Source organism: Aristolochia californica, unplaced genomic scaffold (assembly GCF_029961685.1).
Source record: "Aristolochia californica isolate CCGP_79_NKW_82.1479 unplaced genomic scaffold, dmAriCali1.0.hap1 SCAF_4, whole genome shotgun sequence".
In the NCBI taxonomy this organism is placed as follows: domain Eukaryota; kingdom Viridiplantae; phylum Streptophyta; class Magnoliopsida; order Piperales; family Aristolochiaceae; genus Aristolochia; species Aristolochia californica.
This window is the reverse complement of record NW_027182103.1, coordinates 42,667,661-42,694,994: the sequence shown is the minus strand read 5'-3', so window position 1 is coordinate 42,694,994 and position 27,334 is coordinate 42,667,661. Positions and strand designations below refer to the sequence as shown.

The window sequence follows — 27,334 nt, the reverse complement described above, 5'->3', positions numbered from 1 at the left end:
TTTTCCATAAATTCAACATGGTATCAGAGCAAGTTCTATGAGTTGACTTGGTCAACTCACGGAGGTAATGTGATCCTTTTCTCTAAACCCTAAACCCTAGGTCTAGGTTAGTAGTTTTTTTTTTTTCAGTCCCTACACCCATAGTTTTCGTTGCAATTTTCACCTCTATACGTAGCTTTTCATATTGCAAGTTATATATTGACGAAAAGATATTTGAGTTTACTTTCCAAATAAGATCGATTTGTTCCAATCGGAGTTATCTACAGAGAGATATCGATATTTGAATGAGCGAAGGTCAGATTGCAAAAAGGTTCGAGCAGCAGCAGAAATCTTCAGATTTCGAGGTATTTTTTTCTATCAAGAACTAAACTTTATATGGAGAAATATATATCAAACGAAAGATATGTAAGTCTATACTTTTACCTATTCAACCAATTTTTTATCTAAGTTATGTACAAAGAGAAATCAATATTTGAAGCAGCAAAGGTCAGATTGAAAAAGAGGTTCGAGCGGCAGCAGAAAGCCTCAACTTTCGAGGTACTTTAAGCTATCAAGAAAGAGACTTTATATGGATAATTATATATCAAGAGAAAGGTATGTAAGTCTATTTTCTGACCTATTCAACCAATTCTCAGTATGATTTTTTTTAAGGAGATATTGATCTTGGAAGAGTCAATGGTCGTTCTAGAAAAACAGGAGACACAGAATTTAGTTCGGCCAGATGACAGAGACCGAAACCTATCAGATTCTTTATCTTCTAATAATTATACTTTATGAAGAGATGTTATACTTGGATGAAATTTATTTAAGTCTACTTTCAAAAGGAAAAAATCTCATGTCAATCTGATCTATACTAAAAGATATATTCGAATTGGAAGAATCAAAGGTCATGCTGGTATCTTGTTGTATTGAAAATCCGAATTTATGCCGATTGTTTTGTGTCACTGTTTGAGTTGATATATCAAGAAAATATCTCACTTCTCCCTGGTTTGAGGGATTATTTACCAATCTCTATTATTAGGGATTATTGCTATTTCTATGATATTTGGTTCAAGCTAGGATCACTGCCATTACCTCCCAGTTTGAGGGGGAGAAGTAGAACAAGAACAAGAAAGAGGTATTTTATTCCTTATGTTGTGGATAAGTTTATGTGACCAAAATATTCGAGAAAGGGGGAGCACAAAAGATGAAGTTTATGCATCTAAGAAAAAATATTTATATCGGATTATGATTATTTCATTGGTCCTTCTACAAGGTATATTATTTTGGTTCGTGTTACATGTGTTAGAAGATGGTCGTGTTGTATTCAACTACAGCTATTATGTCTCTTTGGGGACATTATTATTGAATAGGAGGTGGCCTCATGTCATCATTTATTTTACCCCGTCAAAAAGATGAAAATTGTTTGTGGTTGGGAGTCCACGACAGAGGAACTTCATCTCCGTAAAAAAAATGAAAATTATTTGTGGTTGGGAGTCCACGATGGAGGACCTTCATCCCCATAAAAAAGATGAAAATTATTTGTGGTTGGAAGTCCATGACGAAGGAACTTCATCCCCGTCAAAAAGATGAAAATTATTTGTGGTTGGGAGTCCACGACGGAGGAACTTCATCCCAGTCAAAAAGATGAAAATTATTTGTGGTTGGAAGTTCATGACGGAGGAACTTATGATTACATCTATGTTATCCCCCCTGTAATGGCTTTTATGTCTCCTACCACTTGAGAGTCGTCGTCCTGTGGAGGGACACGGTGGTGGACACTTCAGAGCAATGCCGATAGACACACTACCAATAGCAGTGGAGTGTGCCCTACATCCAGCATTAAGACTGGAGTATGAAGCAATGACTTACCGGCTAGGAATGATTTTTACTCTCACTTATAATGCCGTAGGGCCTCATGGAAGGACGCAACAGCGTGAGGGGGAATGTTGGAAGATGTAAGCATATTGGAATATGTGCTATTTTATACAAAAATATTTTATACATCATTTGCAGAAAGCTGGGAGTTCATGTTGTTCTCTCACCCCCAGTTTGAGGGGGAGTGTTGGAAGATAAGATTAAGCCCAAACGACCAAGGAAGGCCCACATATGTAAGATTATTATAAGATGGGCCACATGACCAAGGAAGGCCCACAAGATGGGCCCAAGTCCATAAGAAATAGGACCCACAATGATTACCAAGAGCTAGCATCCTTATCACATCAGTTGAAAGATCAAGAAGGACTCACAAAAGTATTTTTATCTTAGGGTCACGACCAAGAAGAGTTTTAGTTTAAGTTATATTTGTCTTTTATCAATATTGAGTTACCTAATTATGTTAGGACTTACCTTAAGTGCTAGAGTTTGGGTGTAATTGGGACAAAGGTAGTTTTATTGTAATTGGACTCTACTATCTTCCTCTATTATAAATAGAGGTTCATGTACTCTGATTACAACAAGTTATTAATGTCAATGAAGTATTTCACTTTTCCATAAATTCAACAGGAGACAAATGGAGATTTTGGATCCGTAGTTGTATCTCTACAGCTTCTTACTCCTTGCTCCTCAATGGCACGGTCTATGGCTTCTTCCAGGGCAATCGAGGCAACCATCAGGGGGACCCCCTCTCCCCACTCCTCTTCAACATCATTTCTGAGTACTTATCCTCTATGTTCTACTTTGCCCGCAGCATTGGTTGGTTAGAGGCCGTCTCCGAACAGAGTTGCTTTGACATCCCCTTGCTCCAGTTCGCGGATGACACTATTTGCTTCGGCATCGGCACATTTGACCAAGTCCGCAACATTAAGGCCCTTCTCGGCCTTTTTGAGATCACTTCTGGTCAGAAAGTTAACTGGGGAAAGTCAACCATCATGGGATATCACATCGATCCGCCCTTGCTTCAAATTATGGCAAAGACTCTAGGATGTCCCATTGCGATTGTTCCCACATACTACCTGGGTCTTCCTCTTATTGACAGTAGACCCCTGATGGATCACTAGGCTCCTGTGATTGAGCAGCATGAGCGACGACTCTCCTCTTGGAAGGGTAGGATGCTCTCCAAGGTTAGTAGATTGATCCTATTAAAATCATGCTACAATTGTGGTCTCATATTGTTGGGCACCTTGGCTTAATCATGTATTCCTTGCACATATGTCAATATTCAACTTTCTATATGGTCTTTGTATTGTCTGAATTTTCTCTTCTACATGTCTCCCATTCCATCTAGTATTATGTGGACTCTCTCTTACTTCATAAGACCAATTTCTTGAATTGTTTTTGGAACTATTTAGTTCTAAGAAGACGAATAGTTACCTTGCATACTCTGAATTTTATGTTAGGAAAATTTACATCTTATTTTAGGAATTGAGTGTGCCAATCTCTTTGTTTGAGTTCCTTGGGCTAATCTTCTTCTTTTGTTATATATGGTGATTTTGTTCTTAGTGACTTTCTTTTTTTGAGAAAAGGCTCATTTCATTCAAAAGCCAGTGGAAAAATAATATAGAAGAGAGAGGGTTGTTAAGAATTAAACGCCCTAATTCCAAACTAACGAGAGCAATAATGATAATCGTGGAAGAAAAGAAAAGCAAGCATGAAAACAAACAACAAGATTTATACAGGTTCGCCTCAAGGTGAGACTACGTCTTGTCTTCTGCCGCTGCAGTAATCCACTATAAAGATGAAATAGTTTACAAGAAAAATCACACACACTTACAGGTGTTTTCTCTAACCTCTCTTGGGCTACAACTCCAGCTCCTTCTCGGTGATGATGAAACCCTAATAGTGGCACCCCTCAATTATAAAGAGAAAATTAGGGCAACCGCAATAAAAAAAAAGTAAAATTCCCAAACTGCCCTTAATGAAACAACAGTTAATATATCGTGGATCGGGCGGGGTCTCTGCCCCCACACCCCCGAGAGGGGGACTTCCCACCCCTTTTCCAACCCCCACAGCGCCATTACCGCGAAGGTCGATCCGTAGCGTAGGTGTTGATTAGGCTCCACACTTAACAGAGGGATTGAAAGGTAACCCCCTAAGGCATCTGCATGGCCATTAGCTGATCTAGGAATAAGAGACCAGTTACAAACAATATTCAAACTCAAGTCCTGAATTTCAAGGGAAACAGGCCAGCAACACCAACGAGGTATCTTCTTCCTTGAAAGGATTTTGGTTTTGCCCTTTAGTGATTTCCCATAGTCATCCTTGAGTGACTAAGGTCGTCTTGTCCTAAGAGGTGTCTAGGAAGGTTAAAGTTGTAATTTTTCGTTTATTTGTGAGCTGTCATGGGCGGATAACATAAGAGAGGCATTTCTGTCCTCTTGTGTACTCACTCTGAAAGCAAGCATTTAGTTTAGAAGAGAATGAAAATGAAAAGAACGAACTTATTCGATGATAATTCAATAAAAAAGACAATTTCGAAATGAAATGAATTTATGAAAGAATGAAATTACAATGAATGAAATTTAGAAATGATAATGAATTTATGAAAGAATGAAATGCAAATGAAGGAAATGAAATTAATTTATTCAATGATAATTCAATAAACTTATATGATTTGACAAAGAGGTCGGGGGTTCAGCTCTTCCCCCAACGAGAGTTACTATTGTGTGCAGTTTTTCTCCTCACTTCTCTTTTCTACTTTCTTCTTCTTTATTTCTTTAATATCAATATTTTACATAGTATTAAAGCAATCCATCCATAGAAGAAGACCTCTAAAAAGTTGTTGGAGTCTATCTTCTTACCTACAACCTTCAACAGATTTCATCCTCTACAATTTTCTCTATTAATCTATCTTAAGGTCAGTTTTCTCCTTTATTTCTGCCATAACCCAAGGGCTTACTAACTTGTGCTGCTTTTTAAACAGTTATTATGTATATTCTCTGCCCAATTGGGTTGAATGATGAATTAAAGAGAGGTTTGTATCAAAACCTGTGCCTGTATCACCCTTAGTGGGACCTAGTATTGCCTATGCAGACAGTATCGGATAACTGATGTTTAGATTTGATAATATAAAGGATAATTAAAGGATTTTGTGCCCTTTTGTGCTGTTGGAATTCATATGTATTAGCCCTTTAGAGCTGCACACATAAATATTTCTTTTTTGAAGTGGTGATGATTTTATTTCAAGAAAGAAAAAGAACATTAAGGGAGGAATCCCCTTACAATGAGGGATTGAAAGGAGGGACCAAATTTAGCACAATAATTTGCAGCCGAATTGGCTGATCTAAGAACATGGGACCTGATGGAAGATAGGCCCAAGCCCACACGAACAAGGAAAGCCAACATATCTAAGAGTATTATAAGATGGGTCACACGACCAAGGCCCACAAGATGGGCCCAAGCACATAAGAAGTAGGACCCACCATGATTACCACGAGCTGGCATCCTTATCACATAAGTTGGAAGATCAAGAAGGATCTCACAAAGGCATATTTATCTTATGGTCACGTCCTAGAAGAATTCTAGTTTCAGTTATGTTTGTTTTTTATCTATATTGAGTTATTTAATTATGCTATGACTTATCTTTAAGTACTAAAGTTTGGGTGTAATTGGGACAAAAGTAGTTTTATTGTAATTGGACTCTACTACCTTCCTCTATTATAAATAGAGGTTCATGTACTCTGATTATAATAAGTTAATGAAGTCAATAAAGTGTTTCTCTTTTCATAAATTCAACATAGTATCAAAGCAGGTTCTGTGAGTAGACTTGGTCAACCCACAGAGATAATGAGATCTTTTTCTCTAAACCCTAAACCCTAAGTCTAGGTTCGTAGTTTTTTTTTTTTTTTCAGTCCCTACACCCGTAGATTTCTTTGTGTTCTTCACCTCTATACTTAGATTTTCCTATTGAAAATTATATATTGACAGAAAGATATTGAGTCTACTTTCTAAGAAAAAACGATTTTTTTTCCAATCAGAGTTATCTACAAGGAGAAATCGATATTTGAATGAGCGAAGGTCAAATTGCAAAAGAAGTTTGAGCAGCCACAGAAAGCTTCAGCTTCCGAGGTATTTTATGCTATCAAGAACGAGATTTTATATGGAGAATTATATATCAAAAGAATTATCTATAAGTCTATTTTTTTACCTATTCAACCAATTTTCGATCTGATTTTTTTATAAGAAGATATTGATCTTGGAAGTCAATGGTCATGCTAGAAAAAAAGGAGAAACAGTACTTAGTTCGGCCAGATGACAGAGACTGAAATCCATCAGATTATTTATCTTCTGATAATTATATTTTATGATGAGAAGTTATACTTGGATGAAAGGTATGTAAGTCTAGTTTCAGAAGGAGAAAATTTTATGTCAATCTGATCTATATTTAAAGATATATTCGCATTGGAAGAATCAAAGGTCATGTTGGTATTCTATTGTATTGAAAAATTCGAATTTATACCCTCTATTTTGCGTCACTGTTTGAGTTGCTATATCAAGAAAATATCTCACTTCTCCCTGGTTTAAGGGCTTATTACTACATCTATGTTGTTTGGGCTTATTGTTGCATCTATGATATTTGGTTCAAGCTAGGATCACTAACATTACCTCCCAGCTTGAGGGGGAGAAGTAGAAGAACTACAAGAAAGAGGTATTTTATTCCATATGTTGTGGAAAAGTTTATGTGAAGAAAATATTCAAGACAGGGGGAGCACAAAAGATGAAGCTTATGCATCTAAGAAAAAATATTTATATCGGATTATGATTATTTCAGTGGGTCTTTCTACAAGGCTTATTATTTTGGTTCGTGTTATATGAGTTGGAAGATGGTCGTGTTATATTCAGCTACAGTAATTATGTCTCTTTGGGGACATTATTATTGAAGAAGATGTGGCCTTAGTACCTTTTCTCATACCATAATTTATTTGACTCTCAAAAATATCACGGTTGGGACACCATGAGAGTCGGTGCCCGGATTGGGACGCCATGATAAATTTAACTCTAAAAAATATCACGGTTGGGATACCATGAGAGTCGGTGTCCAGATTGGGACACCATTATAAATAAACCCACTACCCCCCTATAATGGTTTTTATTACTCCTACCACTTGAGAGTCGTTGTCCTGTGGAGGGACACGGTGATGGACACTTCAGAAAAATGCCGATAGAAACACTACCTATAGAAGACGAAGTCTGCCCTACATCCAACATTAGGACTGGAGTATGGAGCAATGTCTTACCCCCCTATAATGGTTTTTACTCTCACTTATATTATGCCAGCGGGGCCTCATGGAAGGACGCAACAGCATGAGGGGGAGTGTTGGAAGATGAAAGCATATTGGAAGATATGCCATTTTATACAAAAATATTATATACATCATTTGTAGCAAGCTAGGAGTTCATGTTGTTCTCTCACCCCCAGCTTGAGGAGGAGTGTTGGAAGATAGATCCAAGCCCACACGACCAAGGAAGGCCCATAAGATGAGCCCAAGCACATAAGAAGTAGGACCCACCATGATTACCATGAGCTGGCATCCTTATCACACAAGTTGGAAGATCAATAAGGACTCACAAAGGCATCTTTATCTTATGGTCATGTCCTAAAAGAGTTCTAGTTTGAGTTATGTTTGTCTTTTATCTATATTGGGTTATTTAATTATGCTACGACTTATCTTTAAGTGTTAAAGTTTGGGTGTAATTGGGACAAAGGTAGTTTTATTGTAATTGGACTCTGCTACCTTCCTCTATTATAATAGAGGTTCATGTACTCTAATTATAATAAGTTAAAGAAGTCAATGAAGTGTTTCTCTTTTCCATAAATTCAACAGCATCAAGTACAAGGAATAGAGGGTACAAGATCCATAATGTCAAGATAAATCTGTCAATGACGCTAGGGTGGGAAGGTGGAGGAAGAGCACGAACAGATGACGACCCGAGACTCTCCACCCACAATGAACGGACCGCTGAAATGATCATGGAAGATACGAAGTCCGTGTAGAAGTCCAGATAGCTCTGCCGTAGTAGAATCAGCAATGCCAAGAAGGCTTGTGTAGGAAATAATAGCAGTATCACTAGCATCGAAAATCACTCCGCCAAAACCCGCCAAACCAGGACATCCAAGAGTGCACACATCAAAGTTGAGCTTGAAGTGGCCAGCCGGGGGGGGGTCATGCGAGAGGATGGGGTAGAAGTAGACATTTGAGAAATAATTTTCCAGTTGGTGCGGAGGGGGGCACAAGAGAGGTAATGAAATTCCTTCCTGGAGTACATCCAGGTGAGAATGAGACCCATGGCAGTACAAGAGACCTCCATTGCCGTGTGATAGGTGTGTTCAAATCTCTTAGTATTCCTCTCCTTCCAGAGGCACCAAGAGATGTGGGCCACGCAAGCATATAATAAGAGCTTGCCCAGTCCAGGTAGGCATACCTGAGGGGGGAAGAGACACAGTGTACTCAGGTCCTGAAGAATACAAAACTGGAGCCCCAAGTTGCTGAGAAGCGATGACCAAACTTGCCAGCGAAGGAGAAAGCTGAAGAAGTGGGGGGAAAGCGAAGGCAAGAGGCCCAACTCCTACCCACCAATCAGTCCAAAAATTGAGACTCGATCCTTTTCCAACAAAAAACCTGATGGCCGATCGGAAGACTGAGAACAAATGATGAAGTGCTCTCCAGAGGGGAGAGAGGTTTCACTTGTTGTCATCAAGAATCCAATTAGCCTCGAGAAGACGGAGCACTGAGGCCACCATCAGTTTCCAGAAAGCCACAGAGTTGGAAATTGAGCTTCCAAAACCACTTAAGGAGGAGAGCGGTTCCCATATCCTTAGTGCGTCTAATTCCCAAAGTACCCATAGTCTTCAGCATATAGACGCCATCCCAATTGACCAGCTGATAATGAAAATCATTGCTAGTTTTGTGCCATAAGAATCGCCTTTTGGTCATGTCAATGCATAGGCAAATAGAGATGGGGCAAGGAGCAAAGGAAAGGAAGTAGTTGGTTATACCCGCCAAACAAGAGTTAAGAAGCGTCAATCAACTAGCTTTAGAGAGGAGTCTCCCTATATAAATATTTCTTGTGTGAGCAGGTATTGGCTGGTTTTTGCAGTGATATTTGGCAGTGATAACATGCTGCAATTCTGTCTTGAAGTTAAGTATGGCTGATACAGTAGAAGTTGTTACACCCAATTGGGAGTTAGAATCCACAGAGACCAAGGATTATAGCACAATTCAAATTACCTCAGTTAAATGAAATGGATCAAATTACTTGAATTGGTCCACATTCGTCAGAAAATTCTTGATAGTTAAGAGGAAGGTAAAGTATATCCATGATAGAGGAGGTAAATTCTAGGACTGGTTCACTGTTCAGCATCATCATTACTTCACCCATGGATGAAGATTGGGAAGTAAAAGATTATCAAGTTCAGACCTAGATCCTTTTCAAAAAAATTTCAGACCTAGATGCTGAACAGTATGCAACCACATGTAAGTGATCAAGTTATGAGTTGTAATATTGCCAAGGAGATGTGGAAGACATTTGAGTCTATTTTTGCCCAAGAAAGTAAACCGTCAAGTGTATATGAGTTATATGTTAAGTTCTTCAAAATGAATAGGGGAGATAAAATCATTATCGAATACTATACAGAGAAGTGTGGAGTTTTTCAAGAGATTGTAGAGTTTCATCCCTTCAGTAGGGATCCTACTGAACTTAGGATGACAACACAAAGCATGCTACTACTTGGGTTTGAAGCTTCAAGGAGTTCAATAACATCCAAGGGGTGATGATAAGAAGTTTCTGGAAGTTAATTGCACATCTTTGTGCCCACAAGCAACCTACAAATGCATGATGATCACTTCTGGATCAAGGATGTATTAAACTAAACTTTGATGAATGTCCTCTGAGAAATCCAGGACCAGCAAGCATTGGTGGTGTTTTCTGAAGGAGCAATGAGTCTAGAGCTCTTTCAATTTCTGGACCTTTTTTAATGTTGTGTAATTGTATTATTTGAAGCTGTGTAATTGTATGAACTAAAAAGTAAAACTTCAATGAAGGCCAGAGTTTGGGCCCATAAAGATGCTATTTCTGCAAAGATCAGGCCTCTCCTACATGGGCTGAGGCTATATCACTCTCATTTCTGTAGTCAATTTGACTAGGAAGGAAATTAAGAAATTGTCATTCGCTGGTGCAGTGACAAGTTGAAGCCACAGCAGAGACATAGGAATACATATCATGAAAATTCTAATTTGACAACAAAGGTTTTTACTAAGTGATATCATGCAAATAGATTTGAAAATGTTATTGCAGACTGTCTAGCTAAGGGGTTAATCAGCAATATCTCGTTGTTACTGATCAACCCTCCTTCGGCCTTTTAATCTGTTTGCTTTTTGCTTGATGGCCTCTGGCCTTTAGTAAAATCACCTCACAAAAAAAAAAAAACAATACCTGTGCACGTAATAAAAGATCATCAAGAAGTGCCAAAAACACAGGAGAAAACATGTCTTCTACAGCTTTCCTATGATTGGCTTTTTCCAATTCTGGACCCAGAAGATAGCTTGCCAGACTACACCTGAACAAAAAAGAAAAACATCACGTACAATCCATTGGATAGAAGCTTAAGATGTACTTTTTTCTTTTGGAAACATTGAGAAGATTTAGATTTATTAAAAAAACGATACACTTGGGATGCACCCCATTTTCATTTATCCAAAGAATTAAGTAAAAATCTGCAACATATAACTTTAACAACGAGCACAAATATTTCAGATGGGATGCGCAACAAGTTAGCTGAGACACCAATGATCAAACTGTTAGATTGTCATGAAATGAATCACTAATTATTATTTTTTTGATGAAAAAAGTGAATTTATAAGACAAACAAACGAAAAGAAGATACAACCTAAGAGAGGGGGACTCCCAACACATCAAGGCTTTGGAGGGATGTGCCCCCTCTAGCTCGAGAATCTGCAAAGTGGTTGGCTGATCTAGGCACATGCACCCCAAGTATAGTCAAGGGAAGAGGCAATAGTACATATATCAAAGAAAACATTTCAATGCCTCCACGGGGGAGTTTTGGACTTAGCGCACCAATCAATGATCACCTTGGAGTGCCCCTCGATGATGAGGAGACCAGAGAAATGATCACGGAAAATGGTCGAACCATGGTAGAGGCTACAAGTTCTGCCAAGGGGGCCAGCGAACAAGAGAAGAAGGTTGCCATCAACAGAATGAATAACCCCACCATTACCCGCAAGACCTGGGCATCATATTGCACTGCCATCAAAATTCAACTTAAAGTAGCCGTCGGCGCAGGGGGACGGGTGGTGCTACACATGGCAGCGAGAAGACGCCAATTTCCACAAAGATGGGAGCTGCTAAGATGAAGAAAATCCTTCTTCATGAGGAGCAAAGCTGAGATCTGGCCTGCAATAGAATTAGCGAGTGTTGGGGCACTAGAAGCCTTAAGATGGAATTTCCTTTTGCTTCTTTCTTTCCAAAGAGCCCTACAGATATGTCCGACGTAGTTGGAGATGAGAATTCTGCCAAGCTTCAGAAGCCGAGAGCCAATGAGGGAGTGGATCAGGGTAGTGAGGTCGCTGGTGACGCAGTGTTGGATATTTTTTTTTTTATAAAGTATTGGGGCACTAGACGCAATGTTGGATATCAATCCTGTTTAGGAGGTTGGTACAGATTTCCTAGGCGAAAAGGCAATGGAGGAGCACATGAGTGGTTGATTCTAGAGAGTTATGGCAAAAGGGGCAGGAAGGATCTGGAATTGGATCCCCGTGCTTGAGAAGGTTATTCCTAGTAAATTTTTTGTTTCTACTGGCACACCGGGTGAAGAACTTGGCTGGAGGAGGAGCATAAAGGGACCAGACTAAGGCTGCAGGATGGCTGGAGCGAGGGGAGGTGTTGTCATGGAGATAGTTGTAGGCAGCTGCCACCGAGAAGGAGCCTTTTGGACAAGGGGTTCAAATATGTTGATCCGGAATTGAGGTTATGAGTTTGATTCATCCAAGGCTAGACAGCATACGAGAGGCTTCCATGGCTTCGGCATCCACGAGACCCCTCTGGAAATGAAATTCCAATTTCCAGGTTGTTGCAGGACATCAGCAACTGACGTTGTGGGGAAGTTGGAGACACCAGAAAGAGTGTTGAAGGAGACCGTCAATGTTTTATTGCCAAGCCACCAGTCAGTTTAGAATTAGGTCCGAAGTCCATTACCAACGAAGCATTTAACAGCAACAGAAAACCAGGGAAGGAGGACAAAGATCTTCCTCCAGAGCGGTGAGAGACGACGCTTGCTGCCCCCATCAATCCACCATCACTCAGGCTAGTCGGCTTTCTTAGCAACCAGAGAACGCCATATCAAAGAGGGGGATGTGTTGAACCTCATAGCCATTTTAGTAGGAAAGCAGAATTGGTACCCGAGAAACTTCTTATACCAAGACCACTGAGGTGAATTGGTTAGCAAACATCAGCCCATTTCACAAGATGATATTTCCTTTCTCCGTTGGGGCCACCCCAAAGGAATCCTCTCTTCAATGATTCTAACAGTTAGACAACAGCGACTAGGCAGTGGAGGAGGGATAGAAAATAGCTCAGAATTCCATGAAGGTAGGATTTGATGAGAGTGAATTTGCCTGCCTTTGAAAGAAATTTGCCTTGCCAGGTTGCAAGGCGATGCTCCACTCTTTCAATGACTGGAGTCCAAAAATGCTTATTTGGGGAGCAATCAAGAAGTGGAAGACCGAGATAGGTACTGGGCAGGTTAGAGATTTTACAACCAAGATGGGAAGCCATGCTGTGGAGGATGTCTGACGAAATATTGTAACCATTGATTGAAGATTTAGACCGGCTGACTTTCTGACTAGAGGAGAGCTCGAAGAGGTTGATAATTTGCTCCATGGCACCCTCCCCGAAAAGGATCGTATCATCAGCATATTGCAGAATAGCAATGTCTTGATCATAATGACTAGAGATTAGAGAGAGCCAGCCAATTTGTTTGGCGTGATGGATCATTATGGAAAGATTTTGAGCAACGATAGTGAAGATGAAAGGTGAGAGTGGTTCCCCTTGACGTATCCCATGGGTGCCTCGGAATTGGCCATAAGAAATGCCATTCACCAAAACATAATTGTAGGCTGAAGATATACAGCTGCGCATCCAGAATCACTAATGGGTACCGAACCCCATTTTACCAAAGAGATAATCAAGGAGCTTCCAATTGACACGATCAAACGCCTTCTCAACATCAAGCTTCAGAGCAAATCTGGGCAATTTGGAGCGCTTGAAATTGTCAAGAAGTTCATGTGCAGCCATTGCTGAGTCGAGTATGTTCCGGCTACGAATGAAAGCACTCTGACATGGGTGAATAATCTGAGGCATAACACTTCAGAAACGGTTGGCCAGCAGCCGGGTTATGATTTTGTAGGTGTTGGTGGTTAGGCTAATTGACCTAAAGTCCCATGGATGCTCAGTGTTGACCTTCTTAGGCACCAAAGCGAAGAAAGAAGCTCTGAAAGCCTGGTAAGTAATGCCACGTTGATAAAAGTTGTTGATGAGGACGTACACATCATTGTGGATTGTCTACCAACAGTGGCGGTAAAATTTTCCATTGAAGCCATCCGGTCTCAGGGGCCGATTTGTAGGCGTCCAGAGAGCAGCATAATCGATCTCGGTAAGAGAAAAGGGGAGTTTGAGCTTGGCAGCGACCTAGTCGCTGATACGCTGGTACCGAAGATGGTGCAAAGTAGGCCGATCAAATTATTCCTCAGCGTATAGTTCTGCAAAAAACTTCACAACGGAGTCTATCCGATCTCACCTAATCCTCAATGTTGAGGGAGGTGATATGGTTAGCTCTTCTCTTGGCTGAGGAGATTGAGTGGAAGAATTTTGTGTTTCCGTCTCCATTAGTCAACCAACGGAACCTGGCCCATTGCTTCTAGTGAATGGTTTCATTGTAAGATATAGCTTGGAATTCACGGGTGAGATCATTACGAAGAGAGAGTTCAGGGGTAAAAAGGGACCTGTACTCCTCAAGGAGATCGAGTTCAGATTTTCGGCTGAGGATGGAGTCCTATAGGCAAGCAGCAGCAGGTCGTCGATTAGAAAACCAGGATCTGATTTTTCTTTTGAGAGTCTTATACTTGAGAGGAAAGGCCCAACCAGGGTTGGGATTTGGTGGAATAGATTGCCACCAACTTGTGAGATTTGCATCAAAATTTTGGTCACAAAACCAACGGTTAACGAACCAGAAGGAAGAGCGGCCCCAAGAAGGGGGATTGGTGTCAATAAGGATCAGCCAGTGATCAGAGTATGCTCGGTTGAGAACTCTACCGGAGGTATTTCTGTGAATTTGGAGCCAGCTAGAGTTTGCAAGAAATCGATCAAGCTTGGAGAGAATTGGGGGTTGTTGCCCATTTGTCCAGGTAAACTCCTTTCCCGAGAAGGAGATTTTTGACAGTTCAAGACTACCAATGAGATCGGTGAAATGAATCACTAATTATGTTGCTGCAGATTCTACATGATAGTACAATTGGAGTGCCCATCTAGATCACAATATATGCTTTCAACTTTTTTTCTGATTGAATGTTGAACTCTATACAATGGTGAGACTTGAACCGAAGACCTGAAGCTAGAAACCCTCCCCAAGGCCATTGACCCAAAGGCCAAATCCACCTTCAAATTACAAGTTAAAAAGACTATACAACATAAAAAGGTTATTGTTGCCATGGTATCGTGGCCCAACAAGTCGACCAGCAACTAGGCACCACCCACAACAGCTGGTTTGACCCACTTTTGGAGGAAAGTGGGTGACTTCCAAGTGTCAGACTACCCCCAAATCTGGCTACTGCACTTGGGACAAAAGACACGACTCGCGAGTAATCCCACCCAAAAGCCACCAGGGCCGAATCATGTCCCAAGTCCAGGTCATAACACCATGATCAATATGCTTTTTCTTATTTTAAGACAGAAGGATGTAAATTTCAAACGAAAATACAAACAAAACAAAGAAGAAAAAAGAAGATTTAATAACCAAGAATACAGCATTGCATTCATAGAGAAGATTAATTTCTTATCATTAAAAGAACATTTATTTCATAGAAATTGGGACCAATATAATAAGAATAGAAGATCTCACAAAAAAGATGAAAGGATCATTTAGAAAATTATGTAAATAGCAACATAGACCCTTGTGAGAATTTAATTACCAAAACTGCACTGTTGAGTCTGCAATCTCCCATTCTTCACTTGGAAAAGCAACACAGCTGTTACATAACAAAAAAATTTATTTAATTAAGGAAATGTCTCCCAGAACAAGCCGCAATATACACACATCTACTGTACAAGCAAAGCATTTTACAGACAGAAAATACTGCCTAAGAAACTTATGGATATCTACAGGACCAATTTTCTTTTTTTTTTTCGTAATACAAAGAATCACCTCAGAAGTGCCTCTGCAAGCACAACCGCTTCTGGACTTGCTTCTGCAATCAAAGCTGGTGCCTGATGTACAAATAGCAAAAATTAAAATAAATTAAACAGGTTGCCAGAAAATAAATGCATAGAAGTCAATACAGACACTGCACTCAGAAGAAACGATTTTTTATATCAGAAGATTCAGCACAAACTTCACTTATGATAAGAAGAAAATGAAATGCAGGCACGAAACCTCACATTCTAAAGCAAAAGCAGAGTCATACCGCTTGCCCAATTTCTGACATCAAGCATGCAAGACCACCAATAACTTTCTCATCTCTACTGGTAAGAGCAGGCAGAAGAAGTACTTCTCTAAGAAACTGTACCCTAGACAAAAGAACTTGGGGTAAGCCCTGCCACAAAAACAACCATACAATAAGATCCACTTGAAAAACAAAAAAAAGTAAAAGAGTTACAACAACTGACAAAAATGCTGCTTTAATATTGACAATCACAAGTCCTGTATGTGAAAACGGTTTTTTTAAATATACATATATATATATATTGTTAAGGAATAGTCCCACATGGATTAGTAAGTACAAGGATCTTGAGTTTATTAGATGAGAAAGAGGTTTCCTAAGTTGGCTAGTCATTTTGGGATAGGCCTTGAACCCAACTTTACATGGTATCAGAGTAGGTACTCATATGTGGGCCTATACCTAAATTATCCACTTGTAAAGCCACAAAAGAGGGCCTACACCTAAATTGTCCACTTGTAGAGCATCAAAAGAGGGGCTACACCTAAATTGTCCACTTGTAAAGTCACAAAAGAGGGCCTACACCATTTTCAGAGATGCAACTTCCTTTCACACAGGCAATGGAAGGACCCTCCTCTTTTGGTCGGATGAATGGTGTGGCCCCCGCCCCCTCTCCGAGGATTTCCCGGAGCTCTCTAGGGTGGCGAGGGACCTCTCTTGCTTAGTGGTCGATTATTGGAGAGATCGATCATGGAGTCTCACGATTCGCCGGTGATTAAATGATGAAGAAACTTCAGCTTTTTGCTCTCTCCTCTCCAGACTTAGCAGCACTACTATTAATAAACGTGCAGTTGATAAACTAACAAGGAAGCCCAGCATTAATGGCCGATTCACATTTGCATCTACCTACTCTCATATTAGAAAGTATGATTACAGCATGCATGAGCACAAGGCAAAGCATGGAAGCTCCCAACGCCTAATAAAATCAAATTCTTCGTGTGGACGACCATTAGGGAACAGATCCTCACCTCTGACAACACCCATAAAAGAGGCTACACAACACCCGATCATACTTGTCCCCTTTGTGGTGTGTGCGACGAGACAGTCCAGCATATTCTCTTACATAGTGATTTTTCTTGGCAAGTCTAGATGAAGATATTTCAGAAGATTGGACTCCAAATGGGGCTTCATCAGGACCTTTTTGGCCCCTATGAGATGGTTATGGGTATCCGCCTTCCTAGGTTGGGCAAGATAATTCTCTTGGCATGCCTTGCGCATGTCCCATGGTGCCTATGGCTCGAGCGAAATAACTGAAGATTCAACTCCAAGGCTAGCACCCCGGATAATACAGCTTCTCAGGCAGTGGGCCTTATCTCGAGTTGGTTACATACTAGGAAGGAGTTTGTCTCTCTATCGGGTGTTTCCCTTCGGGAAACTGGGGTTTGATCACGCAAATAGCGTGCCCCTGCAAGAATCTAGTTATGGCCACCTGGGATCCTCCCCCTTGCAACTGCATCAAACTCAATTTTGATGGTAGTGCTTTAGGTTGTCTTGGGCCAGCTAGAGCTGGTGGTGTTTTTAGAGACAGTAGTGGAGACCCTATTCTATCCTATGTTGGGCCGGTGGGTATTACTGACTCATATACTGTTGAAATGAGTGTTCTTCTACTCGGCCTCCAAATCCTCAAAGAGCGTCTCCATGGCAAGATGCTTCTCGAAGCAGACTCAAAGACTGTCATCAACTGGTGTTCAAAAGATAGCTCCCCCCCTTGGCACTACTGGCCAACCACTGATTGTATTGCTGACATTGTGTCATCCATTCATTGTAATTGGAACCTTGTTCCTAGAACAGCCAATCCTTGGGCTGATAAATTGGCAAAATTCGGAACCTCCCAGCAATCTCTCATTGTTTGGGAAGGCTTACCCCCTTGTAATACACTCGTTTGAGCTCTCTCTGAATAAAATTCAGTATCAATTCAAAAAAAAAAAAAAAAAGGGCCTACACCTAAAATTATCCACTTGTAGAGCCACAAAAGAGGGCCTACACGCGAGGGAGAGTGTTAAGGAATAGTCCCACATGGATTAGTAAATACAAAGATCTTGAGTTTATTAGCTGAGAAAGAGGTTTCCTAAGTTGGCTAGTCATTTTGGGATGGGCCTTGGACTCAACTTAACATATATATAATATGGAAACAGATTTATAATATCCATTTTGGTGCAACATAAATATGAAACAAAGAAGGGGGCTTGGAAATAATAAGGTAGGAGAGGCAGTTGTGCTTCTTTCAGTGATAGAAGACCAGTATATGTCAAGTAATGGGACACATCAGTTTGTTTGGAAATTTAGTTTATCAAAGTTTTAGACAATAGTTTCCATATATTCCCAATTTCTTTCAGTTGATGTTTATAATCATCCAGCATTTGCATTAGTTTGGAGCATTGTCTAAAACTCGGGTTGACTCAGTCTTACATGCTCAAGTCATCCCCCTTAAATTTGTTTTTTTTTAGAGGGGTGTGGCACGATTCGAAGTCGCGACCTGACGCACCTAAGGTAAACAGAATACCACTAGACCAAACAGCCTTAGGTATCCCCCTTAAATTAAAAAACAAGTTCTATTAATAAAACACAAATTTGTAACATTTTTAAATGAAACTCACCAAGTTATGCAAACTCGGCTAAACCAAATGACCACATAAAGCTCAGCCGAATTCGGATACATTTCAACCTTTTTTTCTTTTGAAAAGGTGAAACATTTATTACTGTAGAGGAAATATGCAGGTGATTGCATTTAATGTTAGCAATAGTTCGTCATGATCATTACACCATGAACTCTGTATCTTCACTGTTTTTATTTTCTTAAGAAGTTTTTATGCTTTACATTTTATATTTTATAAATGGACAACTATTGCTTTGCGTATAAATATGCCCTTCAAAGAAAATAAATATAATACATATCTCAAATCTATTTCCACTTTGAAATTGTATTTTCAAACCAAGTACTTAGAGTAGTTAAATATTTTCTAGGTATAGAAGTAACAAGGAACAAATCAGGTATAGAGCTGTCACAAAAATACATCAGTTGCTTATGTACATTACCAGAGGTAGAAACATATTTACCCGACAATGTGTAAATTTACACTTTTGTGTGAATTTACCCGATTTTCCACAAAAAGATCAAACATATTAATAAGAAGTATCACTTCATCAAGGATGTTATCCTGAGCAAAAAGATAGTGATAACATATATTCGATTTGATTGTCTTCAAAAGTGTTAGTTGTAGATCATTGAGCAAGGACGATGAAAGACTCCCGAGGCGAGGAGCAATAACCAGCTCGATGGATGACTCAAAACTAGCTGTGCGCTATGCGGAATTCTTATTTTTCGAAAAAACAAAAAATAGTGATATAAACTTGTGCCAAAAAAAACAAGCTATGCAAAATGAGGGAGAGGCTCTCGTCTTCTTCTTTCTTCTCTTATTCTTAATTATTACTCTTCTTGTTTATAATTGATACATACTTATTTTTGAAACAAAAAATATATTGATATAAATTTCTGCCAAAAAACAAGTGGTGCAAAATGAGGGAGAGGCTCCCAAACTCTCTTTTTTTTTATGGAAATGAGAATTTTATTAAGGAGAGGAAAGGAGATACATTACATCCGGGGGGGGGGGGGGGGGGGTGTGTGTGGGGCTGCACACTCTCGACAAGGAGAGCTTGGAGGGAGGTACCCGGATAAGAGTCGGCCAACAAGTTGGCTGAACGGTAAACACGAGTCCAAGTATAAAAGAGGGAAGATACAATTTCCATAATCATGTCATAAGTTATCCAATGACGCCATGGTGGTTCAGCAGCAAAGGAGCACCACCAGATCACATTCTGAGAGTCACCTTCAATGACAAGAGGCCAGTTGAGATGGCTGGTGAAGAGCTTGAGGCCGGAGTCGACTACACCAAAAGGACTTGCAAAGGATAAGAGGGTGGCCCCCTAACAATTCCTGAAGACACCCCCAACACCAGCAATGCCTGGCCGGCCCCGAGCACACCCATCAAGTTGAATTTGATGAAGCCGAGTGGGGGAGGTATCCAGGTTAAGTTGGGAGGGGCACGGGTAAGGGCAGAAAAGCTGGCAAGGATGTGCAAATTTTTACGAAGAGAGGTGCCCATAAGGCTGGCGAATTCCTTCTTGGTATGAAGCCATGTGGAGATCTGGCCAGTGAGGGAGACGCAAAGTTCTTTAGCAAATCTTGATTTGTGCGCAAAGAGCCTCTGATTTCGCTCTCTCCAAATGGCCCAAGGAATGTGAGCAAGACATGCTGAGAGAAGAAGTTTCCAAACTTGGGAAGACGAATCTCCCAAGGATGATTTGGCCCATGGTAGTGAGGTTGCTTGGAAGGCAAAAGGAGATGTTGATTTTGTTCAAGATGGTGGACCAAATATACCAGGCATAACACCAGTGTAGGAGAAGATGAGGAATGGTTTCATTTTCAGAGTTGCATAAGGTGCACTGCTGGGTGGCCTACTGGTTACCATGTCTTCTCAGAATGTGAGTTCTGCATATGGCATCAGAAGAAGAATTTAAATTTTGGGGAACAGAGAGGGACCAAGCCAAAGTGGATGTGTGAGAACACCCATTTGCGGCCCAGCCACCAAACGAGTGGTATGCAGAGGAGACTGAGAAAAGCCCACTGCTCTCAAGGCACCAAAAGATTCTATCCTGGGCATGCCCCCTAATTCAGGCCTGCTGAAGAAGGTGGAGAAGGCTGGTCATGAGGCATGCATCATCATCAAAGAGGCCTCCATAGAAACGCATGTTCCAACTCGCACTGACGGTCCACATCTCAGCAATGGTGGCATCCTTCTACACACTGATTTGAAGCAGAGGAGCAAAGTCATCACATAGAGGGCCTGGCCCAATCCACCAGTCATACCAGAACCAAAGAGAGGTACCGTTGCCAGCATAAAATCGGACTCCCCTTGCCCAATGTTGGAGCAGCAGAAAATAGGAGTGCCAAAGGGGGGAGAGGTGAGTTCTTCTTCCACCCTTAATCCACCAAGGCAGTTGAGATTCATTTTGATGGCTACCATCGGTCTCCAGATAATGTTGGGATTGGAGTTGAAGAGCCAGAACCACTTCAGAAGGAGGGTCGTGTTCATACATCTGGTTGTAGGTATGCCCAGACCACCAGTGGAGCTAAAGCTCCCAAACTCACAAACATCATAAAAGCTGTTGAAGCTTCCAAAAAAATACTTTTGTTGATTCTTGTAGATTGGTGGTGGTCAGCGATTCAGTCAAATGGATTCCTGCCTTATATTGTACTTTTAAAAAAAATGAAGTGCAAAAACAACAAAATAGTGTCTATTTTCTACTTTTGTCAATCTAATCCAACTGACTTTAGAAACTGAGTTGATTTCTCTAGTGTATAAAGATCTGGTTTCTTTAGTTTAATTCATGTTATAATGGAAGACAATACAAAATTCTTGGCTAGACAATTGGATGAGAAATAAAAATTTGGTAGAAACATTTTTTTCATATATACAATGCCAAATTCCATGGACAATTTACTTTGAATTTTCATCTCTGAAGAGGTCTTTGTGATGAGGAATCATTGGAGGCTAGCAGCTCGATTGAAATTTTTTAAGGTCATTATTTTAACATACATGGATCTGATCAACTTGCTTGAAATCCACATACATTTGGAGAATTTACAGTTTCTACATACAATTCCTCTTGTATAATTTGCCTTCTTGTATCTTCATTTTTGAAAAATTGCTGCTTCACTTCCTAAAATTATTTAGTGTCATGGTGTGCAGTCGAACAAAAAAGTTTGTGGAGCCTCTTTTTTGCAACAGTATAAGCCTGGAAAGATATCAATGCATGTTTGAAAGTGTAAAGTTTGAGACTGATATGCAAGAGTAAAGAAAAAGAAGTAAATAAAGGAAAGAGAAAAGATGAGAAGAAAAGCAGCATGAGAGGCTGCTCTCATTAGGAGGAGAATTTGACCCCTGACAGAGCTTTATATCACTTAAGTTAGGAAGGGGCAAAATGGTAAAAATGAGTTCATAATACACTGAATATAAAGGCATAAAAATGAAGAGAAAATAGAACAGACTTACAGACTAACTTCCTGCACTCCTATCTGACCACTAGAACTAGATATCACATAGATAGAAATACTAAAAATACCCCTAATCTCATTTTCTAACAGAAGGAAAATGTAAAACATTAGGGGGTGTGTAGAACAGGTTTTTCATCATATACTTTTTCAGGCAAGTACATTTTCAGTGTTTTAGCCATTTCCTAAGGCCATTAATAGGGACCATTGGAGATTAACAGCAACCTTAGCTAGCACATGTATGGCAACGTCCAGGCCTGACACTTCCACATGATTAATGGTGAAATTAACTTACGATGGAAATTCAAGAGGTTGTCTGGAGGTCATAGAATTCTCTATAATCACATGGAAGAAATTTTCCTTGTATATGAATTCAATTGTTGATGAGTGCATTCCTTCATGGCAAACTTTGTAGTATTTTTTTCTCCAACATACTAGCAGAGACAAGCAGGGTTTTCAGGCGTCCAATCACTTTGTGGAGACTTCTTGAGAACTTTGATGAGATTATGGCCATAGCAGCACATAATGAGTTTAGATAGATACAAATTCTGAGGGAAGTGAATCATATAGCACATTCTTTGCAACAGAAAGGGTTTCAGATTTTTTTTATGGAATGTGTGAATATGATAAACGTAGGAAAGAAAATACAACCTATAGAGAGCGGCCACCCTCGACAATAAGGCTTTGGAGGGAGGTTCCCCGTTTAGCATGAAAGGGTTTCTGATTAATGATTGTTCTTGGAAATTGTCATCATATTCCTTCCACTTAGCTTCATTTCATTTTATGTCTTGAATTGTTATGGATTTTATGATTTGTATTTTGCCTCTATAAAGGAAAACTGTATATTTTTGTTTCTTTTTAATGAAAACATCTAATTGCTGCTTTTTGTACTAAAATTTTAACAACAACATACTACTTGGTAAACAAGGGAAAAGGTATTATCAATCTCCTGCTATATCGGATTCACATTCTTTCCCCATTAGGACCATTCTAAACTTTGTCTTCCTTAGGTCTCTCAGATTCTGTGCCCAAGGCCCCCCATCATGACCCAAAGCTTTACAAGGGCACCTCCAAACCTCTGTTGTTGACAGGAAATGCATGGTAGTGACCCATTTCACGGAGAAACTTCCTCTCCACCTAGAAGTTTTGAGGAGCATCTCATGGAAATTTAAGACATCTCCACTTTACTCACCAATTGGGCCCATGTGCCTGGATCCACCAATATGTTCATAGATTCTCAAATGAAAAGCATTATTTTAAGAGGTTGTTGAAGTCTTGAACATTTCTTCTAAGAAATTCAAGATATTGCAAAACAATCTCACATCCAGTGGCTCCATATGCCTAGACAGCAACTTGTACATGCTCATGCCCTTGCTAGAGATGGGGTTCCTATCAATATATTGTTTCAAACATCTTCTCTACACTTGCTTTCCTTGAATAATTTTGTTTCCTTCATGTTGTTTTGAAACTTCCATTTTCCAAATATGGTAACAGATTAGAATGTAGCATTTCTTTCCTCTTTTACAACATTTTCACCACATTTCAAAAACCAAAAAATATTTTAAGAACAAAATGGCCCAAATAGGCATGACAAGATAGTGTTGCACAGGTAGGACAGCAATGCATTTTGTGTAGTACAATAAAGAACAATTCTAATTCTATCTTAGTGTTTGATAAATATAATCTAAAATCAAAAGAAATTGAGGATCAGAGAGGGTTTCCTATACATGCTTGCTTGACCCATACATACCTCATGCCGACTCACAAGTTCAATGAGAACTTCAATAGCCATATCAAAGGAGGATAAAACCTACACAGTAATAATTAAGTACATAATTCAATCATCGGAACAAAAAACAATGAAAAGACAAAATAAAATAATAAACCTGCAAAGAATTGAAGACAAAGTTGAGAAGTGGATGTGTAGGCAAAGAGGAGGGTGAGATCTCCGAAAAACAGCCAGCACGAACCTGCAATGCACCGAAACCCTTCAGGAAGGAAATATAAAATGGCTAGTATACAGTGAAACATAACAGACTAATCTCAAAGTACTATATTTGTAGCCATAAACAGACAATTACTTGAACATCAACTGTTAAAAACTCTTCAACAAACTACACAGAAACTGAAAGATATGGCATGGCAAGACACATGTAACTATGTCCAACAAACCAGGTGCAAATGTGAGCGCCAACTCTAATTATGTACTAATAAAAGTCACTTTGCCAATGTTGTTGAATGTCACAATATGAAGAAACTGTAATAAAACCACCATGCTCAAAAAAACAAAAAACAGAAGAAAGGAAAAAAGTAAAGAAGCTATATATAAAAAACCTTTGTTCATCGAAGCTATGAATTCATGTAGTTGTCAATTTAATAAATCAAAACACATCTCCAACATCAGATTCTTGACCCAAATAAACGGGGTCAGATAGAAGAATCCTCCTCTATTCAATCATTTGTGATATGCATTATTTGTTGGAATTCTACCAGATCATCTTTTTTTTGGGGGGGAATAGTGATTTTATTGCAATGTATGAGGGCAAAAAACAAAACAAATTACGAGGGAGCCACCGTTACAATGAGAGATTAGAGGGAGACTCCATTCTTAGCTAAGGTTCAACAAGATGATTTGCTGATCTCGGTATAAAACTTCATGAACAAAACTTAGAAGAAAAACTTCAAGTATTTCATGAAAGACATGCCAATGCTGCCTGGGGAATCAATTGGTTTGGAATATCAGCCAATGACCACCTTCGGAATCTCCTTCAATCCGAAGTAGCCCATAAAATAAGGATCAGAAAATGAGAAGCTCGTATCAGAGGGCTTTGATTTTAGTTGCTGTGGAATCCACAATTCCAAGAGGGCCAAGCAAAGGCGAGAACAATTCCATCATGGTTATAAACGATTCTACTAAATCCAGAAGGACCTGGGTTGCCAATAGCGCATCCATCAAAGTTGAGTTTGATACTGCCAGGGGAAGGGCAGGTCCATTCTGCAACTTCAGCTTTGCTAGGGGAGGACATTTGAGTGAGCAGTCTTCACTTGTCTCTGAGAAGCCCACCTTGAAGGCTCTGGAATTTAGGCTGCGGGATAAACCAAACCAAGATATATCTGAGAATGCTAAGAACAACAGCATCCAAAGGTCTATAAACTCCCTTGCAGCGCCTGCTATTTCTCTCCATCCAGAAGCCCCAAGGGACATGATTGAGGCAAACTGAGAGGAGGTCTTTGCCAAATTCAGGGAGACACAAACCAGTAGTGAGGTTGCACATATTAGAAAGCTTACATGGATGCAGAGACTAACACCGAGTTTCTCAAGTGAGTCCACACTCACCATGAGAAGCAATGGAGGAGAAGGCAAGAGAGTCGCCTCAACAACACCACAAAAACTGCACAAGGGGTTGAGGACCGTAATGCCATGGTGCCTCAGATTGTCTACAGTTAGAATCCTATTACAAAGAGCACTCCAAAGGAAGAACTTCACCTTTGACTGCCCAAGGAGCTTCAATGCAATGTTGTCTTCATGTTGCTGATTTCTGTCGCATTGTGTCCATGAATTATAGGCAAAGGCAACTGTGAATTTCCCACAATCAGATGAGGTCTAGAACATCTTGTCACTCACATGATGTCTGACACAAATTCCATTAAGATCAGAGAGAAGAATGCTGACTTCCCCTGCTTCCAAATCGCTCAATCCGCTTCCTAAGTGGAAGTCCCAATTAATTTGATCCCCATCAACCCAAAAAGCACTTTCGATGTACATTGACCGGGTCATAGTAAAGTGGTAATGCAGTGGTTCAGTGAGCATGAAGGGTCCATCTCCAATCCACTAGTCCTCCCAAAACCGAATGGTGTCACCTCTAATAATAGAGAACTCCAGTCCTTTGGTCAATTTGACTAGGAGACTGAATAGCACACACTAAAGGGGAGAGAGCTTCTAGAGGGCATACGAGCACATTTTCTAATGCAGAAGATCCTTCAAAGCAGGAGAGAAGATGGAGCGACAAGAGGACGGAGAGCATTTCCGGCTCTCTCGCCGCTGACGGTAGGTGTCGATGGCAGACTTCACCAACCAGCGACAATGACAACAGATGTACCTTTCCTTTGCTCTAACGATGAAATCCAGGCTCATCATCATCTCAGCAAGGACACGATGACAAAGGCACAACAATTACGGCAGAGGATCAAGGAGTGTGGACGAAAGTTCTTAATCAAAAGGCCAGCAGGAAGGAGAACCATCATGTTTCGCAGCATCTTTTCAAATTTGGAAACACAAAGTTCTCGCTGGGTTTGATCACAAACAGAAATGGATTTTTCCTTCGAATCACAATCAGAAATGGAGAGAAAAGGTCTTTCATTTCGATTTCGAAGCCAGCTACGATGGACTTCCTTCGATGTTTCGATGACATAACCGATAAGGATGCTTCGGCTTCGAGACTGAGAGAGCTGAACACTGGTGCGATCTCCTTTTCATTCTCGGTATTCAGGAACAATGGCGCAAGGGAATGTAAAATTGTTCAGAGCAGAGGAAGTCTCATCATGGCTCGAATTTACTTTCCTGGACATTTTGGAACCTCTTTCAGCTGGGACACTCTCCGCAGCAGCATCCTCTCTTTCGTACCAATAAACAGAAACACAGTTCCGACGCCCCCAAAAACCTCACCTGCAACCCCTCCCAGTGATTGCCAACTGGGAAAGAGACACCCTCACCTCCTTGTTCCATGATCACCTCTCCCTTGACTACTGGCCTAGAGTTTCTCTTTGGAACCCTCTAAAATGGCTTCTCTTCTTTCATTCTCATGCGGAAAAAGATGTTGCATTACATGTCCCTTTAATGGAGAATGACTGGATAGGCTCGATTTCAGAATGGTTTGAAACTCCTCTAAGCTATTCCCTCGGCCAATGGATCTTGCTTTGGGGGCTACTGGCAGAACTTTGGTCAGACGATGCTCTCAACCGAATCGCCCAATCTTTCAGTAAGCCAATCAAATGGGCGGAAGACACAAGTTGCAAAAACAGGCTAGATGTGGCCATGATCTTCATCGTCCCGACATCTCTATAGACAAGCTCCTCTTTCTTCAAACTTGTTGTGGGGGGCAATTTTTTCTAGATCAAGATTTCCTTCGGTGAAATGAGTACAAAATGGTCACCAGAGATGCTTCAACGGCGGGAGGGACGCTCTTCTACCCCAACCTCGGCCCCACCATTGCACCAAGTCATCGCTCATCCAAGTTGCCTCACCCATCCCAGTACTTCTATGGCCACCTCGGACTCATCCACCCCCTTGCCAAATTCTACTTCGAATTCAAATTTTATGAACCTAACACATTTTGCACACTCGGCTTTTACAGTAACCAGTCCTGCACCAGCACTTGTCCTCTCTGCCAGCCCAATTACCAAAACTAATGTACCACCCACCACAACCAAAGCCTTTGAACCTACCGTCTATCCCGTGCCAGATGCCCCCTTTCAACCTCACTCCTCTCGCAACCCCCGCCCTTCTACAAAAACCTCCATCTGTTTTCCACTTCCGACTGCCACATCAGTCGGCCCTAATCCTACACTGCACTGTGACGTGTTTAACCAAGGTGAAAACTCTCTCTCCCTTGTCATGGACTTTGCATCCTTCTGCACT

The 27,334-nt window shown here is 40.5% G+C and overlaps 1 protein-coding gene across 3 annotated transcripts in view; it reads right to left on the bottom strand.

The window, feature by feature from the left end:
* The window catches only part of LOC137962371 (transportin MOS14), an 83,931-nt gene that overhangs the window by 41,872 nt on the left and 14,725 nt on the right, over window positions 1-27,334 (bottom strand). For all 3 annotated transcript variants that reach the window (XM_068809194.1, XM_068809196.1, XM_068809195.1), the window contains exons 5-10: window positions 23,583-23,666; window positions 23,447-23,506; window positions 15,612-15,740; window positions 15,353-15,414; window positions 15,120-15,176; window positions 10,351-10,474 (exon numbers count right to left, since the gene is read on the bottom strand). In XM_068809194.1, the coding sequence (XP_068665295.1) occupies window positions 10,351-10,474; window positions 15,120-15,176; window positions 15,353-15,414; window positions 15,612-15,740; window positions 23,447-23,506; window positions 23,583-23,666 (516 nt within the window). The remainder of the gene's footprint in view (window positions 1-10,350; window positions 10,475-15,119; window positions 15,177-15,352; window positions 15,415-15,611; window positions 15,741-23,446; window positions 23,507-23,582; window positions 23,667-27,334) is intronic.